Source organism: Scardinius erythrophthalmus, assembly GCF_964197995.2.
Source record: "Scardinius erythrophthalmus genome assembly, chromosome: 8".
NCBI classification, from domain to species: Eukaryota; Metazoa; Chordata; class Actinopteri; order Cypriniformes; family Leuciscidae; genus Scardinius; species Scardinius erythrophthalmus.
Genome location: NC_138228.1, coordinates 47,834,998 through 47,856,277, shown reverse-complemented (window position 1 = coordinate 47,856,277; position 21,280 = coordinate 47,834,998). Strand labels below are relative to the sequence as shown.

The 21,280-nt window shown below is 40.6% G+C and overlaps 1 protein-coding gene across 1 annotated transcript in view; it reads left to right on the top strand.

Moving 5' to 3' along the window:
- cd276 (CD276 molecule) overlaps nt 1-21,280 on the top strand; it is a 133,205-nt gene that overhangs the window by 67,093 nt on the left and 44,832 nt on the right. The window contains exon 5 of the mRNA XM_081372147.1: nt 18,755-18,889. Coding sequence (XP_081228273.1) covers nt 18,755-18,889 — 135 coding nt within the window. The remainder of the gene's footprint in view (nt 1-18,754; nt 18,890-21,280) is intronic.

Below are 21,280 nucleotides of genomic sequence, written 5' to 3'. Positions count from 1 at the left end.
CAGTGCCTTTCGTTCAGCATTAGATGCTCAGAACTGGTGTTTCAGGAACTGGTGTTTCAGGATCTGGTGTTTCAGGAACTGGTGTTTCAGGATCTGCTGTTTCAGGATCTGCTGTTTCAGGATCTGGTGTTTCAGGATCTGGTGTTTCAGGATCTGGTGTTTCAGGATCTGGTGTTTCAGGAACTGGTGTTTCAGGATCTGGTGTTTCAGGATCTGGTGTTTCAGGAACTGGTGTTTCAGGATCTGGTGTTTCAGGTTTTGGTGTTTCAGGATCTGGTGTTTCAGGATCTGGTGTTTCAGGAACTAGTGTTTCAGGATCTGGTGTTTCAGGATCTGGTGTTTCAGGATCTGGTGTTTCAGGATCTGGTGTTTCGGGATCTGGTGTTTCAGGATCTGGTGTTTCAGGATCTGCTGTTTCAGGATATGGTGTTTCAGGATCTGGTGTTTCAGGAACTGGTGTTTCAGGATCTGCTGTTTTAGGATCTGGTGTTTCAGGAACTGGTGTTTCAGGATCTGGTGTTTCAGGTTTTGGTGTTTCAGGATCTGGTGTTTCAGGAACTGGTGTTTTAGGATCTGCTGTTTTAGGATCTGCTGTTTTAGGATCTGCTGTTTCAGGATCTGCTGTTTCAGGAACTGGTGTTTCATGATCTGGTGTTTCAGGATCTGCTGTTTTAGGATCTGCTGTTTCAGGAACTGGTGTTTCAGGATCTGGTGTTTCGGGATCTGGTGTTTTAGGATCTGATGTTTCAGGAACTGGTGTTTCAGGATCTGCTGTTTTAGGATCTGGTGTTTCATGATCTGGTGTTTCAGGATCTGCTGTTTCAGGATCTGCTGTTTCAGGAACTGGTGTTTCAGGATCTGGTGTTTCGGGATCTGGTGTTTCAGGATCTGGTGTTTCAGGAACTGGTGTTTCAGGATCTGCTGTTTTAGGATCTGGTGTTTCAGGATCTGATGTTTCATGATCTGGTGTTTCAGGATCTGCTGTTTCAGGATCTGGTGTTTCAGGAACTGGTGTTTCATGATCTGGTGTTTCAGGATCTGCTGTTTCAGGATCTGCTGTTTCAGGAACTGGTGTTTCAGGATCTGGTGTTTCGGGATCTGGTGTTTTAGGATCTGATGTTTCAGGATCTGCTGTTTCAGAATCTGCTGTTTTAGGATCTGGTGTTTCAGGATCTGGTGTTTCAGGATCTGGTGTTTCAGGATCTGGTGTTTCATGATCTGGTGTTTCAGGAACTGGTGTTTCAGGATCTGGTGTTTCAGGAACTGGTGTTTCAGGATCTGGTGTTTCGGGATCTGGTGTTTCGGGATCTGCTGTTTCGGGATCTGCTGTTTCAGGAACTGGTGTTTCAGGATCTGGTGTTTCGGGATCTGGTGTTTTAGGATCTGGTGTTTTAGGATCTGCTGTTTCAGGATCTGGTGTTTCGGGATCTGGTGTTTCAGGATCTGGTGTTTTAGGATCTGGTGTTTCAGGATCTGGTGTTTCGGGATCTGGTGTTTCAGAATCTGCTGTTTCAGGATCTGCTGTTTCAGGATCTGGTGTTTCATGATCTGGTGTTTCAGGATCTGGTGTTTTAGGATCTGGTGTTTCAGGATCTGGTGTTTCAGGAACTGGTGTTTCAGGATCTGCTGTTTTAGGATCTGGTGTTTCAGGATCTGGTGTTTCAGGAACTGGTGTTTCATGATCTGGTGTTTCAGGATCTGCTGTTTCAGGAACTGGTGTTTCAGGATCTGGTGTTTCGGGATCTGGTGTTTCAGGATCTGCTGTTTTAGGATCTGGTGTTTTAGGATCTGGTGTTTTAGGATCTGCTGTTTCAGGATCTGCTGTTTTAGGATCTGGTGTTTCAGGATCTGGTGTTTCAGGATCTGGTGTTTCATGATCTGGTGTTTCAGGAACTGGTGTTTCAGGATCTGGTGTTTCAGGAACTGGTGTTTCGGGATCTGGTGTTTCGGGATCTGGTGTTTCAGGATCTGCTGTTTCAGGATCTGCTGTTTCAGGATCTGCTGTTTCAGGAACTGGTGTTTCAGGAACTGGTGTTTCATGATCTGGTGTTTCAGGATCTGCTGTTTCAGGATTTGCTGTTTCAGGAACTGGTGTTTCAGGATCTGGTGTTTCGGGATCTGGTGTTTCAGGATCTGATGTTTCAGGAACTGGTGTTTCAGGATCTGCTGTTTCAGGATCTGCTGTTTCAGGAACTGGTGTTTCAGGATCTGGTGTTTCGGGATCTGGTGTTTTAGGATCTGCTGTTTCAGGATCTGGTGTTTCAGGATCTGCTGTTTTAGGATCTGGTGTTTCAGGTTTTGGTGTTTCAGGATCTGGTGTTTCAGGAACTGGTGTCTCATGATCTGGTGTTTCAGGATCTGATGTTTCAGGATTTGCTGTTTCAGGAACTGGTGTTTCAGGATCTGGTGTTTCGGGATCTGGTGTTTCAGGATCTGATGTTTCAGGAACTGGTGTTTCAGGATCTGCTGTTTCAGGATCTGCTGTTTCAGGAACTGGTGTTTCAGGATCTGGTGTTTCATGATCTGGTGTTTCAGGAACATGTGTTTCAGGATCTGGTGTTTCAGGATCTGCTGTTTCAGGATCTAGTGTTTCAGGATCTGGTGTTTCAGGATCTGCTGTTTTAGGATCTGGTGTTTCAGAATCTGCTGTTTCAGGATCTGCTGTTTCAGGATCTGGTGTTTCATGATCTGGTGTTTCAGGAACTGGTGTTTCAGGATCTGGTGTTTCAGGATCTGCTGTTTTAGGATCTGGTGTTTCAGGTTTTGGTGTTTCAGGATCTGGTGTTTCAGGATCTGGTGTTTCAGGAACTGGTGTTTTAGGATCTGCTGTTTCAGGTTTTGGTGTTTTAGGATCTGGTGTTTCATGATCTGGTGTTTCAGGATCTGCTGTTTCAGGATCTGCTGTTTCAGGAACTGGTGTTTCAGGAACTGGTGTTTCAGGATCTGCTGTTTCAGGATCTGCTGTTTCAGGATCTGCTGTTTTAGGATCTGGTGTTTCAGGTTTTGGTGTTTCAGGATCTGCTGTTTCGGGATCTGGTGTTTCAGGATCTGCTGTTTTAGGATCTGGTGTTTCAGGTTTTGGTGTTTCAGGATCTGGTGTTTCAGGATCTGGTGTTTCAGGATCTGCTGTTTTAGGATCTGGTGTTTTAGGATCTGGTGTTTCAGGATCTGCTGTTTCAGGATCTGCTGTTTCAGGATCTGCTGTTTCAGGATCTGCTGTTTTAGGATCTGGTGTTTCAGGTTTTGGTGTTTCAGGATCTGGTGTTTCGGGATCTGGTGTTTCAGGATCTGGTGTTTCATGATCTGGTGTTTCAGGATCTGCTGTTTCAGGATCTGCTGTTTCAGGAACTGGTGTTTCAGGATCTGGTGTTTCAGGATCTGCTGTTTCAGGATCTGGTGTTTCAGGATCTGCTGTTTTAGGATCTGGTGTTTCAGGTTTTGGTGTTTCAGGATCTGGTGTTTCAGGATCTGGTGTTTCAGGATCTGCTGTTTTAGGATCTGGTGTTTCAGGTTTTGGTGTTTCAGGATCTGGTGTTTCGGGATCTGGTGTTTCAGGATCTGCTGTTTTAGGATCTGGTGTTTCAGGTTTTGGTGTTTTAGGAGCTGGTGTTTCAGGATCTGGTGTTTCAGGATCTGCTGTTTTAGGATCTGGTGTTTCAGGTTTTGGTGTTTCAGGATCTGCTGTTTCAGGATCTGCTGTTTCAGGATCTGCTGTTTCAGGATCTGCTGTTTTAGGATCTGGTGTTTCAGGTTTTGGTGTTTCAGGATCTGGTGTTTCGGGATCTGGTGTTTCAGGATATGGTGTTTCAGGATCTGCTGTTTCAGGATCTGCTGTTTCAGGAACTGGTGTTTCAGGATCTGCTGTTTCAGGATCTGGTGTTTCAGGATCTGCTGTTTCAGGATCTGCTGTTTTTTAGGATCTGCTGTTTTAGGATCTGGTGTTTCAGGTTTTGGTGTTTCAGGATCTGGTGTTTCAGGATCTGCTGTTTCAGGATCTGCTGTTTTTTAGGATCTGCTGTTTTAGGATCTGGTGTTTCAGGTTTTGGTGTTTCAGGATCTGGTGTTTCGGGATCTGGTGTTTCAGGATCTGCTGTTTTAGGATCTGGTGTTTCAGGTTTTGGTGTTTTAGGATCTGGTGTTTCAGGATCTGCTGTTTTAGGATCTGGTGTTTCTGGTTTTGGTGTTTCAGGATCTGGTGTTTCAGGATCTGGTGTTTCAGGAACTGGTGTTTTAGGATCTGCTGTTTCAGGATCTGCTGTTTCAGGATCTGCTGTTTTAGGATCTGGTGTTTCATGATCTGGTGTTTCAGGATCTGCTGTTTCAGGATCTGGTGTTTCAGGGACTGGTGTTTCAGGAACTGGTGTTTCAGTTCGGTTCATTTGGTCCGGACCAAGGGTATAAAATTATACTTTGTAGAATTTTTCAGGCGTTTTGGTTCCTCTTCACCCCACACTGATCGCTCTGGTCCGAATCAGTTTATGAGTTGATAATACGAACCAAAATGCAGTCACGTGACAACATCCACAATACTCGTTGGCCAGATGTGTCCTGAATGCATTTCCATAACTGCACTTTGTTTGGTCAGAATTAATGTGCGGGAAAATTCCAACAGAACTCCCGGAAGTAAACAAAGAGGTGGAAAATCCGACACGCCGATGTGTCCTATGGAGAGACTCTGCGTGGGCTGATTGTATCCTTGGTCATATTTTATTATATAGTCTACTACACCACTTTAGACAAACAATAATATTTGAGAATGAAGCGAGGATGCGGCTCAAAAATAATGTTAATAATTTCTATCCAGCTCCGCACCTCCTCACACCTCCAAGTCTGTCCGCGAGCTGCCATGCTTACAGTGCAGACTGTAACGCTCATCCCATAACGCACGACTACGGCAACTGGTTTAGTGCAAAATGCGCAGTTATTTGGCAGTCGGTTCTGTTCGAGGTCGGATTACGTTCTCACCACAAACCAACCGCTCCAGAGTTCTCTTCCAGGAGGTCTTGTACGCTTGTTTGGTCCACTTCTGGTGGGCACCCGAGTGTGATTGCCGCATTCACACCGGCCCAAACGAACCGCACCAATGGGGAAAACCAACTCGATTCTCGTCGCTTTATAAACTTAAGATTAAGCCACTGGAGTCACTTGGACTATATTAACAATGTCTTTAATACATTTTCTGGGCCAGCAAGTTAAGGTGTCCATAAGCCTGTGGAGGAGTGATCCAGCTCTCAGATTTCATCAAAAATATCTTAATTTGTGTTCAGAAGATGAACGAAAGTCTTACGGGGTTGGAACAACATGAGAGTGAGTAATTACTGACAGAATTTTCATTTTTGGGAGAACTAACCCTTTAAGGATAATATTTGATAGTTTTGTTTGAAAATCCAAAGCTGGCAATAAAGATGATAAAACATAGTCACATGAAAATAATACAATAAACATGAACTAAATAACATCAAATGTAACACAAAACACCCTAATGCACATCACTGATGACAAAGGAGAGGACGGTGTGTTTTCATTGGCTGAATGATGTCATGGCTTAATTACACAGATAATCAATTATCTTTCTTACACAGGGACTGTGCGTTTCTGTGTGTTTGTACAACAGAATCAGAGTTGTTGCTGTGTTCATCACTCTCTTCAGATTCAGATTAATGTCCTGTGTTTGTGTGATGGACCAGACTCATTTTGTACAAAGCAGATGCCGTGTCAAATTTAAAAAAAACACATTTTTTATTGGTAATATGAATACTAATATATTACCATGTTAATGAATCTCATTTGGGCCATATTTCTAAAAATAAAAATGATATTTTCTATTAAAAATGAACCCTGAAGATTTTCTTGCTCTGTGAAATTAGTTTAGTGTCAATTAAGCAGTTAATTTTCCTCAGCAGCTCTCATTACTGTAATGCAAAAAACAGTGATGATATTTAAATAGTAAATTATTTATTCATAATGATAGTATTTGCTGTACTGCCCATAATTTGCTGATTTTAATTAAAAAACAGTTGTGTTTGCGCAGGATTATTTTCATTACTGTATTACAGTAATGAGAATCTAATGAGAATCATCAAGAAAAATCATCCTTTAGAATAATTACAAAATAACTCAAGAGTAAAACATCTGCATGAGAATTAGAGCCGAGTGTATTTTCATAACAATCTGCTTCTGCTTCTTTATGCAAAATATAGTGTATGTCTTTTGATTTTGTGCTGAAATATAACATTGTAAGATTTCAGCTAAATACATATGTAATATTTATTTTTATGGCCAGTTTTCCTGTGTCAGATTAATTAAAATGAACGACCCTATTGTTATGTTTTGCTCCTCTGGTTGGTGAATACAAGCGACCATCAGTCTGTTGGTGAGCTGTGGATATCATATCATATCATATCATATCATATCATATCATATCATATCATATATCATATCATATCATATCATATCATATCATATTATTAAGAATAATGACATGAACTAAATATTTCTATTTAAAAAAATCTAATTTATTAAGTAATATTATATTATATTATATTAATAAAACATGAAGTAAATATTTCTAGATAACTGCTGAAATGCAAAACAGAAGCATTGTATTGCTCTGAGACATTTGTTCCTCAGTGCATGAGAGATGTGTTGGCATATTCAAAGAGGAAACTCATATTCATATTTTGAGTTGTACTTATTTCTTCTCGAGTCTTACAGGTACATTTTAAATGTGTGAGCTCTCTCATTTAAATGAGTGTAGCGTTACACCATCAGACGAGAGTACTCCGTCACACACACACTCTTCTGTGTCTGTGTCCAATCAGCCGCTGTGTCTGAAAGCCTGATCGTATCTGTTGATGGTGTTGCACACCAGATGCTTGTTTCAAAGCTAATTAAAAATTTAGAGTCCAACTTTTTCAGCTGATCATTGCCCCCAAAGTTTGTGTCCAAAAAAAGAAAGAGAGCAAGACAGCACGGGAGAGAGAAAGAGAGCGAGCGAGAGGGAGAGCGAGCAAATGGAGGAGTGGAAAAATCAATAGCCCAGTCTCTGCCTCCAACATCTTAATGTGAGCGGCGAGGGAGAGATGTGTCGGTCTGATGGAGCTCTCGTCAGCCCGGGTCACGGGACCGGCCTCGGTTGGGACAAATCGGCCTCGGTTGGGTCACGTGACCGGCCTCGGTTGGGACAAATCGGCCTTGGTCGGGTCACGTGACCGGCCTCGGTCGGGTCACGTAATCAGTCTTGGTTGAGTCACGTGATCGGTCTTGGTTGGGACAAATCGGCCTCGGTTGGGTCACGTGATTGGTCTCAGTTGGATCATGTGATCGGCCTTGGTCGGGTCACGTGATCAGTCTCGGTTGAGTCACATGATCAATCTCGGTTGGTTCACGTGATCGGCCTCGGTTGGGTCACGTGATCGGCCTTGGTTGGGTCACGTGATCGGCCTTGGTAGGGTCACGTGACGGTCCTTGGTCGGGTCACGTGATCAGTCTCGGTTGGGTCACGTGATCAGTCTCGGTTGGGTCACGTGAGCGGTCTCGGTTAGGTCACGTGATCGGCCTCGGTTGGGTCACGTGATCGGCCTCGGTAGGGTCATGTGACAGTCCTCGGTCGGGTCACGTGATCAGTCTCGGTTGGGTCACGTGATCCATAGACATCATATAGGTAGACGCCCTATCGACCGCTACTGCCTATTGGCACGGACGAGCCGTGGGGCCGCCATCTTAAACTGGTCAACCGCTCCGCTCAGTGTAATCTGTTTGGCAGGTGTCAGCACATTTAATTAATCATATCTCACTGAATACCGAACCGATTTTCACGCGTTTTTTTTTGCTGCAAAGGTCATACATGTAGCTATGATACAAGACACATTGCATATTTTATTCACAAAATACAACCAATAGTACGGTAATGTTAAATGTTAAATCTAACTTGTGAAAAGTAATCCCCGAGCGATGGTCCGCCGATTTGAGCAGGAATATGCTGCACAGTGCTCTGGCGTCTACTGCTGCTATGCAACGCAAATAGGAGTATGACCGGTTTAAGATGGCGGCCGCATTTCTTGCGCCAGCGGCCAATAGGGCGTCTAGCTATATATGAAGTCTATAGGCTTGTTCGACTTCATGCAGCTCTGCGCAGACCGATCGGCGGCTGACTTGAAGCAGTGCATGCCGGTTAGAAATTTTGTCCGACTTGATACAGCGCCGACGCCACGTGACTGTGACGTATGCCATCAAAGTACCGCGAGACCGATTCGAGAGTAGCCGGAGAACTCAGCCAGCGCAGCTTCTCAAGAGCGGCTGCACTGGGCTTCACGAGGGCTGATGACGACACAGCTGTTCCACGATTGGCCAGATCCATTGCATGACAACGATCACGTGTGTTTCGTGTTTATTCAAACACCTTTAGTTCCTCTAAAGCGCACAACAAATCAGTTTTTTATAACAGTAAACACTCTTTTCATGTAGTTGCGATGTTATATTGTGTCATGTTTATCAAAATAAAACTGATTAAAAAACGTAGACTCCACTTCATTGATAGTAGCTTATGTTGAAGGCTGAACTTTATTCTTGTTCAAACAGACGCTGTGTGAAGAAGCAGTATATAAAGTATTGAATGAAAATGTCTCTGAAACATTATTTGGCAAATATTGCATTTATTTCACTTCAGCTGTGGTAAAGTATGCAAACACCACGTGAGCGGTCACTACGGGAACCAGAAAGTGTCCGACTTCACGTCTCCGTTTGCAGCTCCTCCCCGCCTGCACGCGGCTACTCTCGCCGATCGGGTGCATCCAGCCGCAGCCGATGTCGAACACACCTTTAGACGTGATCGGCCTCGGCTGGGTCACGTGATCGGCCTTGGTAGGGTCACATGACGGTCCTTGGTCGGGTCACGTGATCAGTCTCGGTTGGGTCACGTGATCAGTCTCGGTTGGGTCACGTGATCGGTCTCGGTTAGGTCACGTGATCGGTCTCGGCTGGGTCATGTGATCGGCCTCGGGACGGAGTGACCATGTTCTCCTGCTGGGCTTCTCCATCTGCACTAAGGGCTGGCCTACATTCGCTCGGCTCGTCTCCTTTGGCTTTAATGAGCGCTGCGATATGTTTGCTTTGAACTGTACACACACACACACACACACACACTTAATTAGCTGTCCTACTCGACTTCACACTTATTTCTTTGCCGCCCCTCCCTCTCTTACTCTCCCTTCATCCTTATTTCCATTTTTTTTTTTTTACCTTGAAATGAGAACTAGAGCTTTAGGGATGTGTCACGCTATATATTTCACAATCAACTAGTTTTGAGGTTTTGGGGTCGTCCAAATGACTAGTCAGCCTTAAGAAAGCATTGTTTTACCAGACCAAATGAAATAATTATTTACACTTTTATCTCTATTTACTTTCTTTTTACAGGCAAATATTCAACACATTACAATCATTGTACCAAATTACATCACATTACCATTACAATTAACTTTATATAGAAGGGCTACTTTCATGGAGATTCCAGCGTCTTAAAGCACAACATGCTGTCAGTCATTATGCTGCAAGTTTATTTATACTTTTTAAATCTTTCTAATCAGTTATTCAGAAGTGAAGCTGACCATTCTGTCCATCCGTAGCCAGACTTCTGAACAAGAGCAACATGATCCTACTGTCACATTCACAAAGACAGCCATAAAACAAATGGAGACTTTGTTAATTCTATGTGGTGAAAGTGATTTTCCCATGGATCTTGTTGGTAGTGTACTTTCGCTTCACCAGTGTAGCGATGCTCAGATATGTCAGACATGTGTCTGGATTTGAAGAAGAGCTTTATTGATCGTAGTGGGAAGGACGATGAGTTTGTAAGTGTGTTTACATGTTGCTGAAGCTCCGAGTCGAGAGTCAGTCTGTTCTGCCCTTTAAACTAGACAACTCTCGGAGCCCAGTACTTCATTCTTAACATTTACATCTATTTCTACATTTCTAAGATGTTATCTTCTTTGCTATAGCATTATTATTCATATGTGTAGCACATCAGAGAGACTTTCTCAGACAGAAACTTATCGAGTTAACCATATTTCAAAGACAATAGTAGCAATTATAAAATCGCATGTACTGGTACTGAAGTCCTACTGAAGTGATTCAGAAACTCTCGATTCACTCTTAAATTCAACTGACTGCATTTCATATTAATGCAAACTATAATACAGTTTCATTTAATTCCAATTACATGGAATTAAGTGTCCGAAAACATTACATTCAGTTTGCACTCTAGTGTATTCTTTCCAGAATAAGTACACTTTTTAAAAGTATACTGAAGTTCACTTTTCTTCACTAGGGAAACAAACAGAGTAAAGTTTTGGCGTGTTTACAGTGTCTACTAGATCATGTCTCTTCTGAAAGCTAATAAACCCTTGGTTTTCTCTCGCTATGAAGTCAAACTCTCAGAAAGAGGATGTTTTCTTGGCAGAAATGCTGATCTGACAAAAAGCAAAGGTGCATTTGTCCACATCTTCATCTGTCCTCCTCCTCTCTCACACACAGGTGAGAATACAACAACAGTATGGAAGTGAAAACGTGATCAGCTTCCCCTCGTTGTGATGAATGATTGACGTCATTTATTCAATCCGAATCCCTCTAAAGGGAAGAAATCAAATCTCCGTCGGTCTCCTGTCGTCCTGTTTAGCTAATCCCTGTCCTCTGACATTTCTGGCTTGGCGTATTTGCGATTACATTTATTGTTATTTTTGCTAATCAGAATTCACGGAGATCCCTTAGCGGGCTTGTTGGAGGGGAGGACAATAAATAGATGGATAAATAGAAATGAATAATCTTTCAAATGTCAGGGAGCTCTGGGAGTGTTTTCAGATGTGTTTTAGGAGGACACGCGTTTGAGAACAGACAGATGGACTTCTCTCAACACACCAAAAACATGCCTCAAAAACACAGTTTGCAGTAAAACACTAGAGGCAGTAAAACATCCATTTTTATTCCTTTTCACACAAAAAAAATTTGAATTATGATGACCAGGGCAGATTATCAATTAATAAAGACTTATGCCGCATCCCAATTCACATATTATCCGTTCTAAATAGCATTCGATATTAATGTGTCCCAAATCGTAGAATTTTGAAATGATTAGTTTCCAGTTATAATAGAGGGTATGCATTACTGTCACTTTCTTGCCGGAAAAGTAACAGAAAAGTAAAAGAAGAGCTGCTGCATGACTGGATTTAATAGGGAAAACTGGGAAAACACAAGTAAAATGGTTTATCAGTTTAACAACAGTTAAACAGTTTAAACAGATTATCAGTTTAAACTAAAGGTTGGACTCGATATATTGCTCCTTACAACTTACCAAAGATCCAATTGACATGCAGCCAGGAATCATGCTCCGATTACCTCTCACACACACACACACACACACACACACACACACACACACACACACACACACACATTTCAAAACTTTTAGCCTTTTATGTTCAAACCGGAGTCAGTCAACGATGGAGAGACTCGAGAAGAAGTGACAACATGTAGAAGCAACAGGACGTCTCTCAATGGTTAGTTGATGAAGTTATGTGATGTGTAAATATCTTCTAGTCTTTGATTAGCATATTCTGTCTTGATAATCTATAAATCGTGTTCAGGGGGCGGGGTTTATGTAAATTCTAGGGTTGGTGATGTCACTAACCCGGGAGGAATGTGGTGTAGTCTCTACCAGCCGTTTGTTGTAGTCCTTAAAAAGCAATTTCTGTAAAAGCAAATCTCTCCCTTTGCTTTGAACTTTGAGCGTTGTAACTTTGCAGATGTTGTTTATGCTCAAACAGCAACATTACACACTAACTAAAGTTAGAAAAGTCAAATCATACTCAACCACCCCTTTAAACATGTCTGAGATCTCCTCTTGTGCTTCTCGGAGGAACGAGTGTAATAATATGGGATCAACAAGGAGGGGAATAAAAGATGACCACCTCTCGCCTCAGTGTAACCCGTCTTGTTTCCGGCTCTGTTTGTATTCGGCCCGTAAGACCCGGTTTCTTCTGTTCACCGTAACACGCGTGCTGTTGTGGAGCGGCGACTGGGAAAAGGAGAGAGAGCGACAGCTTTGATCAGCGTATCAGGAGAGAAGAGGAGAGGTTAGGCTGGAGGAGTTTGAACTCTTTATTCCAGGAGATGAAAGGAGAGAAGCTGAAGTGAAGTGAAGCTGCTCTGTTCGGTCTGACCCGTGAGTGAAGGGGCGGAGCCTAAAACTCCCTCGGTCGCCACGGGAGACGCCGGAATGTAAACGAATGCGGTAACAATGTAAATGAGGTTCCTGAAGGTACACTACCAGTCAAAAGTTTTAATGTTTCTAAAAGAAGTCTCTTCTGCTCACCAAGGCTGCATTTATTTGATTTAAAAAAAAGAAAGAAGAAGCATCAAATCATCATCATTATAATGATTTCTGAAGGATCGTGACACTGAAGACTGGATTAATGATGCTGAAAATTCAGCTTTGATCACTGGAATAAATTATAGTTTACTATATATTCAGACCTAAAACAGCTGATTTACATTGGAATAATATTTCACAATATTACTGTTTTTTTTTTTTTTGTCAAATAAATGCAGTCTTGGTGAGCAGAAGAGACTTCTTTTAAAAACATTAAAAATCTTACCGATCCCAAACTTTAGACTGGTAGTGTGTATATACTATACAGTCCCTCCAGGATTTTCACGATTTTTTTTGGTGATTTTTGCGATCAAAATGACTGATTTTGTGGTGGTAATTTCCAGAAATTTGTGAAAAAATGTGCGATTTTATAATTAGGACATCACATACCATGATAGTATTATGTCAGATGCACAATAGTCATACATGACACAAATCACAAACAAAATTCATAAAGCTTGTTTATTTTGGTCTAATCAAATTCTCATCAAATTAACTTTTAAAACAACCTATGGGCAATTTTTCTACCTGACCTATGTAAATATTAACAGCAGGTGTAGTAATTTATACTGTAGAACTGTGTGTAATCCTGAGTTGAGGGGTCCTGAGCTGCAGTAGGCAACCAGTTACTTATAGTGCGGCGTTTTGCATGGCGTAGGGTAGTGAATGAGTATTGCGTAGCCGGCCGCACTATAGTAACCTGGCAAGTTGTCGCTTCAGTCGTTAAACGTGCAAAAATAGCGTTTTTCGGGGACTAATATCATACAGTAAAAGAATAATATAGGCTAAGGCCGCGCCCCCTTGGCGGGCTCTGACGTGTAACGGCGTGATGCTAGCTCATTGGCGCACACGTCAGAGGTGCCCGCGCCATTGGATGTGCAGTTGCCCAAGCACAGCCAATGAGTGAGCCAGACACTCGCTGTGCAGCTGCAGCCTGCAAAATGCGTTTTACATTATAGGCTTCAGTAAATCGAGGAAAAGGAGTTTCCCCTTTTCCCGCAACATCTGTATCCACGTAAAAATGAATTGAAACTATAATTAAACTAGAGATATTTCAATTGGGTGATTATAATTTAATGTTTTGTGAGGTCTTTTTCATTTTTGTGATTATTTTGCGGTTAAATTAGGAATTATGCAGGATCGCAAAAAAATGCGACATTTTGTTGATTTTGCGTTGTATTCAGCGAAAAACTGGAGGGACTGACTATATACTTCCGGAAGCGAATGTACAGGTATGGTCACTTCCAAACTCTGTTGATTGTGTGTCCAAACTCCTGCACTGGAACATATTGTTCAGAATGTGAGCGATATAAAACACTCGTTTGCGTCTGGCCCACAGAATCCAGACTCAAGAGAAACTGTTGGAGGTGAGAGCCAAGATGAACGTACGTCCTTGTGTGTCTTTGGCAACTGAGAGAGAGAGCAAGAGAGAAAGAGATGAATAAGGGCTTGCAGAGGAAGATGATGGGTGATGAGAGACATTTGGGATATATCTATAACAGAGGGAAACAAAATCACATCATCAAACAATAGTAAGAGAGAAATATGAGCCTACAGGCCTTAAGGGACAACAGCGCTGAAATGGTAGACTTTTACAACATTTATCTTCATCAGGACTCCTTCACCGAGAGAGAGAGAGAGAGAGAGAGAGGGAGAGGAGAGGAGAGGAGAGGAGAGAGAGAGAGAGAGAGAGAGAGAGAGAGAGAGAGAGAGAGAGAGAGAGAGAGAGAGAGAGAGAGAGAGAGAGAGAGAGAGAGAGAGAGAGAGAGAGAGAGGAGAGGAGAGGAGAGGAGAGGAGAGAGAGAGAGAGAGAGAGAGAGAGAGAGAGAGAGAGAGAGAGAGAGAGAGAGAGAGAGAGAGAGAGAGAGAGAGAGAGAGAGAGAGAGAGATGCACTTATGCGGATCAGATAGGAGTTCATGTAAGGAAAAAATGTAACCTCATTTTAGTAAATACATACTAGTCAAAAGTTTGGAATAATATACAGTATATATTTATTTTGATAAGTCTCTTCTGCTCACCAAGTCTGCATTTATTTATTATTACAATATATAAGAACTGTTTTCTGTTTGAATATGTTTTAAAATGTAATTTATAAAGCTGAATGTTCAGTGCCTTGTGTCTTGTCAAGTAAAACATTTTATTTAAATGAATTTAAATTTAGTTTTATTTATGTTCTGTTTATTTTATTTTGTATTTTTTTTTATGTATTTTAGTTTGTTTTATTAATGTTCTATTTAATTTTATTTAATTTTATTTCATTTTATTTTATTTTATTTTATTTTATTTATTATTATTTAATTTTTTTTTATTTTTTTTACATAATTAAAAGTTACATAATTCCAGCACCAGTGTGACACATCACCATGCCTGCGAGGCCCAAACACATGATGTAATATGACAGGAATCGCTCCAGTGATCACGTCATCAGTTCTGTCTGAACAACATGATGTTTTACTTCGGTTCACACGAGATCAAGATAATCTGGGCTCTTACAGTGAGGAAATAAGCATTCGCTCATGTGGTAATTTAGTGTGATTTAAACTCTCTCCGACCTTCGTTAATGAGCGCAGAGCGAGACTGATGGGTCTCCTCCAGGTCCTGTAGACCACACCACACTTTCACCATCTTCAGCTCGTATGGCACAGAAATGAAGAAGCTAACAGAAGTGAACTGAATCCGCTGTCTTATTAACCTTTAGAAGACGGTTTTAAACACACGAGTGTAATACCGTATCTTCTGCACAAGTCCTCTCCTTCTCTTTAGAAGGTTTCTCTGCTCTTCTGAAACTATAATAGATCTGGCCGCCACAGTCTGTGTATCTCAGAGGCCGCATCAATACATCAATATATATCATCTATATATATATATATATATATCATCTCTGTATCATCTCTGCCTGTCTGTGGGTTACCAGGGGAAATAAGCCTAGATTTCGCAGTGCTTTGCTTTGCTATTGACTTTCTTTGGATCATGGCTTGTTTGAACTGATACTTACATGGACCGCACTCAAAGACAGTAATATAGTACCAGCTGTAGTATTGATTTTTAAGCATACGAAATTACTGCCCGTCACGTGTGTGTGTCGAGCCTATTTTCATCTTTTGGCTCCAAGGAGGATTTCAATATTTTCAGAATATCACAGTCGCCCACCGTCAAGTTCAAAGTTACACGAAAGACAACTTAATCTGTGACATATTAAATGTTTTTGAATATAATTTAGTGAAGATAAAAGAAAGGCCACTTTTATTGTGACATTTTTATTATTATTTTATTTTATTATTTTATTTATTTTATTATTTATATATTTTAATTTTTTTAGTGCTGTCACATCTATTAATCACATCTAATATAAAAGTTTTTGTTTATATAATATGTGTGTGTGTGTGTGTGTGTGTATATATATATATAATTTATATATAAATATAATAATATATATACACACATATATTATATAAACAAACTTTTATGTTAGATGTGATTAATCACGATTAATTGATTTGACAGCACTATTTATTTTGTTTTGTTTTATTTTTCTATTATTTTATATTTATAAGTTATTGTGACATGTTTTTTATTTAAATATATTTATAATCTTTTTATTTTATTTTAAGTATTTTCTGTTTCATTATTAATTTAATTTAATTTAATTTAAATTGATTTAATTTAGTTTTATTTTTCTATTATTTCCTTCAAGTTCAAGAGCCATTCAGTTACAAGAAAGTGCACTTCTAATGTGTCAGAGACTGTGCCGCGTTCAGCTCGTTTTCAACACAACACCTAATGAAAAAGACACTTTCCTGAAGGCTTTTTACAAATAAATTGACAGCTTGAAGGAGCAGAGCGAAATCTGCGAGGCTTTGGTGAAATTAGTCGCGGTTTCGTCTGCTCACGGCTCAGCAAACGCAGGGTTACGCGGTGAAACGGTTTCAGTCGGAAACACAACAGGCTCGTCCACATGGGCCTGAAAGCATCTGTCGTGTGCTGGTTTACACTGAACCCTGCTGTCGAAAACCAGCTAATGAGGAGCCGCCAGCCAAGGCTCAGATCCCCTGGAAACGAAGCTTTTATTTGTGTGTTGTTCGCCGGCACTGGTTCCTCTCTAGTCGACTGTTCTCGGCTCAGAAAGCGAACAATAATGCATCCTGACCTGTTTTTGGCTCGGCGTTATCGTTCTGTCCTTCGAGCCGAAGCTCCAATGCTTCAGGTGATTTGTCATTTTCCCACCGTACACAAGCTCTTTTTGACTTTTTCTCTTTTTGACAGCGCAGTCCTGAAGTGTCCACTATCTCCCTGTGAAGGCCTCCTTCACCTCTGTACAGATGAAACGCTGTCAAAATACTTCCAGGTCACATGGATACGCGGAAGTGATCCCTGTATTATGAATTTTTAAGGCCAGACAAGTAGTTTGTTGAGGTCTATTTGTAAAGAGAGACTACACGCCTGCGCACATGTACATTCAAACACGCATATCTATAGACTGAACACGTAATTCGCATGAGCGCGCCGACACCGTTTTCACAGATTCACTTTTTTTAAGTTTACGTGGAGATGATGATGCTTTTCAAAATTTTTCAAAACTTGCTGTATAAATGAAGGAGACTTGACTTGACTGAGTGTTTGACCGTGTTGTGTTTGCACGTCCAGCCGCTCTTAGTTCTGCTTAGCTTCTCCCTCTTTCTGTCTGTTTTCCTCCCATCTCTCCACATTTATGCCCCGGGGGAAATTTGGAGGCTGTAATATCTGTGTGTCTGTATCACTGTCCGGTTTACTTTCCTCAGTCGTTCATGTGAGGCCGAACCGACTGTGTTTGTCCAGTGCAATCTGATGGACGGTTATCCGGCTCAAAGCAGAGAAGCCTTTTAGTGGACTTGAGAAACAACAAACCAAATCAAACACCGTCGGGACAACATAACACAGTGTACTTTACTTTATGCATTATGACAATTCTGATTCAACTCATACAGCAAAAAATAAATAATGATGATAATCAGTGTTTTGCCTAGCTTACAAGTAAAAATATCTTCAAGATAAATTGTATAAAGTATTAAAGTCCCATGTAGACAATAATTTGATCCCGTTAAAACGAATCTTTGATCACCAAAATTACATATTTCAATATTTAAACGTTTTCTTCATGCCTTAAAATATCTTGAATGTAACTTGACACATTTGCCTCATTTAGTATGCGTGGTTCTATGAATATGCAAATGAGCCCCGCCTCCACTCACTCAGCTCAGAGATCCACTGGTTGACGATCACATGTTGATCTGATTGGTTACAAGGTAGTTTGTGACGTCAGAAACACCAGCGATTTCAAAGCGTGTTTTTGAGACTGTCTTTGGTTCACTGCAGTTTTAAGGAGGAAATACTCAGCAATGCTGTCGACTTATGAATTTACACACACTGGGCCCTATCTCGCACCCAGTGCAATTGACTTTGTACAGCGACACATGTGTCATTCCTATTTCTCACCCGACGCACAGCAGACTTTTCCCTCCACAGACACACGTCGGTAAATTAGGGAATGAACTTGCGCTCCCGGGGGCGGTTCAGGGAAAAGAGGAGGCGTGTTCCGGCACAAACGTTCCCTGGTGCTATTTTGCAGTTTCAGAAAACAATTCCTCCACTGACCAGGAGAAACCTCGTCTAAAGTCGTGGTGCGTTCAGATGCTATTTTAAGGGCGCATGCTTGGCCATAATGTAGCGCAGGGATAGGCAAAATATGGTTTGATATACATAATTGCACTGGTTCTGAATACCAATCGGTTATTGATCAGTCAATCACATGAGCCTTTAAAGCATGAATACTGAGATAGTGCAGTTATTAAAACGTGTGATTGTCTGAGTTTGTTGTTGCTGTGTATATTACTGAAGATGATGAGGATGATGATAATCAAATCTATGACATCTGAAGACTATTTATCCATTTTCTCAGTTATTTTGCCTTATTTCCAGATTCAATCATAGGCTCGTTCTTACACTAGAGCTCATTCACACATGCGCACTCTTCAGAAACGCCACTTTAAATCTCTTGATAAACTAAAAGACATAAATTACATTTGTATGTATTCTGAATAAAAGACACAGGTTGTACTGAATGTCAGCTTGCTTATTTTGCTCAAGATCAGGATTTATTGAGTCCACATGTCATGCAAACTAGAAACTCTTCTTCTAACGATGGTTTCGGGAAATGCACCCCAGATTGTTAATTGTCTGAGTTTGTTGTTGCTGTGTATATTACTGTGGATGATGATGATGATAGGACACAATGAGAGCTGAACTGCTGTTATTCCACTATAATGCGAGTGTGTTTTTCTCTCTCTCGTCTGCAGGCCAGAATCCGGTGTTCCCCCCGGTGGCTCTGTGGGTGACGGTGGGTCTGGCCGTGTGTTTGCTGGGTTTGCTCATCGCTCTCGCTGTCGTGTGTCGGAGGAAGATCCAGGAGAGCTGCGAGGAGATGAGAGCTGGTGAGGACTCTTCTGTGCTCAGGATCAACACCTGGCCTTCAATCACATCTTAAGCCTTTCTCCTGAAGATATTAGATGATGATATTCTCTGGATCCTGATCTCCTCTTAACATGTTCATCTGGATGTGTGTAGTTGAGTCTCAGATGGCATGGCCACTACTGGCCTGTTATTGTCTGTTATTTCATATTGATTCAAAAAGAAATTGTGCGCACATCCAGAAACTTTTGGCAGATGTTCAATCAAATGAAGCATCAAACTCAAAATAAACAAGAATCGTCACACTGCCACTTCTACTCCCAAGGATTTATTAAAATGAACACCGTTTCGACCCAAAGGGCCTTCGTCAGGCAAGCAACCATCATAGAAAGGCACAATTTATATCAGTGTGAACCAACACACCTGACCTCATTAGTGAACTAATTACCCAATCAACCAATGCAATAACGACCTAATCAAACACAAATGGAACCACTAAAGCATCAAAAACATAAAAACAAACTACAGAAAAATAAACAACATAATATAAAAGAAAGAAAAAAATGATAAATGTATAAACTAACCAATGAATAACATATAAGAAAAAAATGTTCACAAGAAAGGTTTCAAATCAAACTCCATATTCAAACCTTTTGGAGAAAGAGTATTAAGTGATAAATAAATATAAAAGGCTTCCCTCTGTAGTAAGATCTTATTAATGTCACCACCCCTTCTGGGTCCTCTTACCAGTTCTGTACCGAAGTAGCGAAGGGTCGACAGATTGTGTTTAAAAACACTGAAATGAACAGCGATGTGGTTCTTTTGCTCATTCAAATGTATATTACTTCTTGGTTCTGCAATGCACGTTTTCAAACAACGCTGCGTTTAACCCATGTATGCTAAACCACATGGGCATTTAATCATATAAATTACATTTTTGGTGTTACACAAATTATTCCCTTAATTTTTAACTGTTTCCTAGAATGAGGATGGCTAAAAGTGTGACATTTATTTGTGAAATTATATCGTCCACCTTAATTACCATCAGGGACTGAACAGGGATTGAACGATCACACCCTTGGTCGGCTCTCATCACTATATGCCGGATATTAGGAGCTCGTTTATGTACAAATCGTGGAGGATCTTTACAAAAATGACTAATTGTGGGATCTGAACTTAAAGTATGCCAGTGTTTACGCACTATATGTGCAAACTCCTTACTTAACGCAGAATATGGAATAATACAAGATAACCTGTTATCGATAAACTTAGAGCGTGTTCTAGCAAGGCAAAATCGCGCTACAACCTCTCTAATCCAATCATCTGTTTTTGATGCTTTAGTGGTTCCATTTGTGTTTGATTAGGTCGTTATTGCATTGGTTGATTGGGTAATTAGTTCACTAATGAGGTCAGGTGTGTTGGTTCACACTGATATAAATTGTACCTTTCTATGATTGTTGTTTGCCTGACGAAGACCCTTTGGGTTGAAACGTTGCTCATTTTAATAAATCCTTGGGAGCAGAATTGGCAGTGTGACGATTCTTGTTTATTTTGAGTTATTTCATATTAAACACACATATACCGACTGTGGTGGGACGCTCAAGCAGACGCTCAAACTTCACACCATTAGTGAAAGTTCTGGCTTCACGAACTAAAGTTTTGTACTAAAACTGTGAACAAACACATCCGTCTTGGTTCTCTTAATAACACTTTGCTCGTTGATCTGATGCTGAGATAGACAGATACAGACAGACGGACACATATATAGACAGACAGATAGATTGATTGACAGACAGACAGACACATATATAGACAGACAGACAGACAGACAGATAGATAGATAGATAGATAGATAGATAGATAGATAGATAGATAGATAGATAGATAGATAGATAGATAGATAGATAGATAGATAGATAGATAGATAGATAGATAGATAGATAGATAGATAGATAGATAGATAGACAGACCGACACATAGATAGATAGATAGACAGACTCATAGACAGACAGATAGATGGATTGATTGATTGATTGATTGATTGATTGATTGATTGATTGATTGATTGATTGATTGATTGATTGATTGATTGATTGATTGATTGATTGATTGATTGATTGACAGAGAGACAGACAGACAGAGATATAGACACAGACAGACACATATATAGACACACAGATAGATAGATAGATAGATAGATAGATAGATAGATAGATAGATAGATAGATAGATAGATAGATAGATAGATAGATAGATAGATAGATAGATAGATAGATAGATAGATAGATAGATAGATATATAGTCACATAGATAGATAGATAGATAGATAGATAGATAGATAGATAGATAGATAGATAGATAGATAGATAGATAGATAGATAGATAGATAGATAGATAGATAGATAGACAGACAG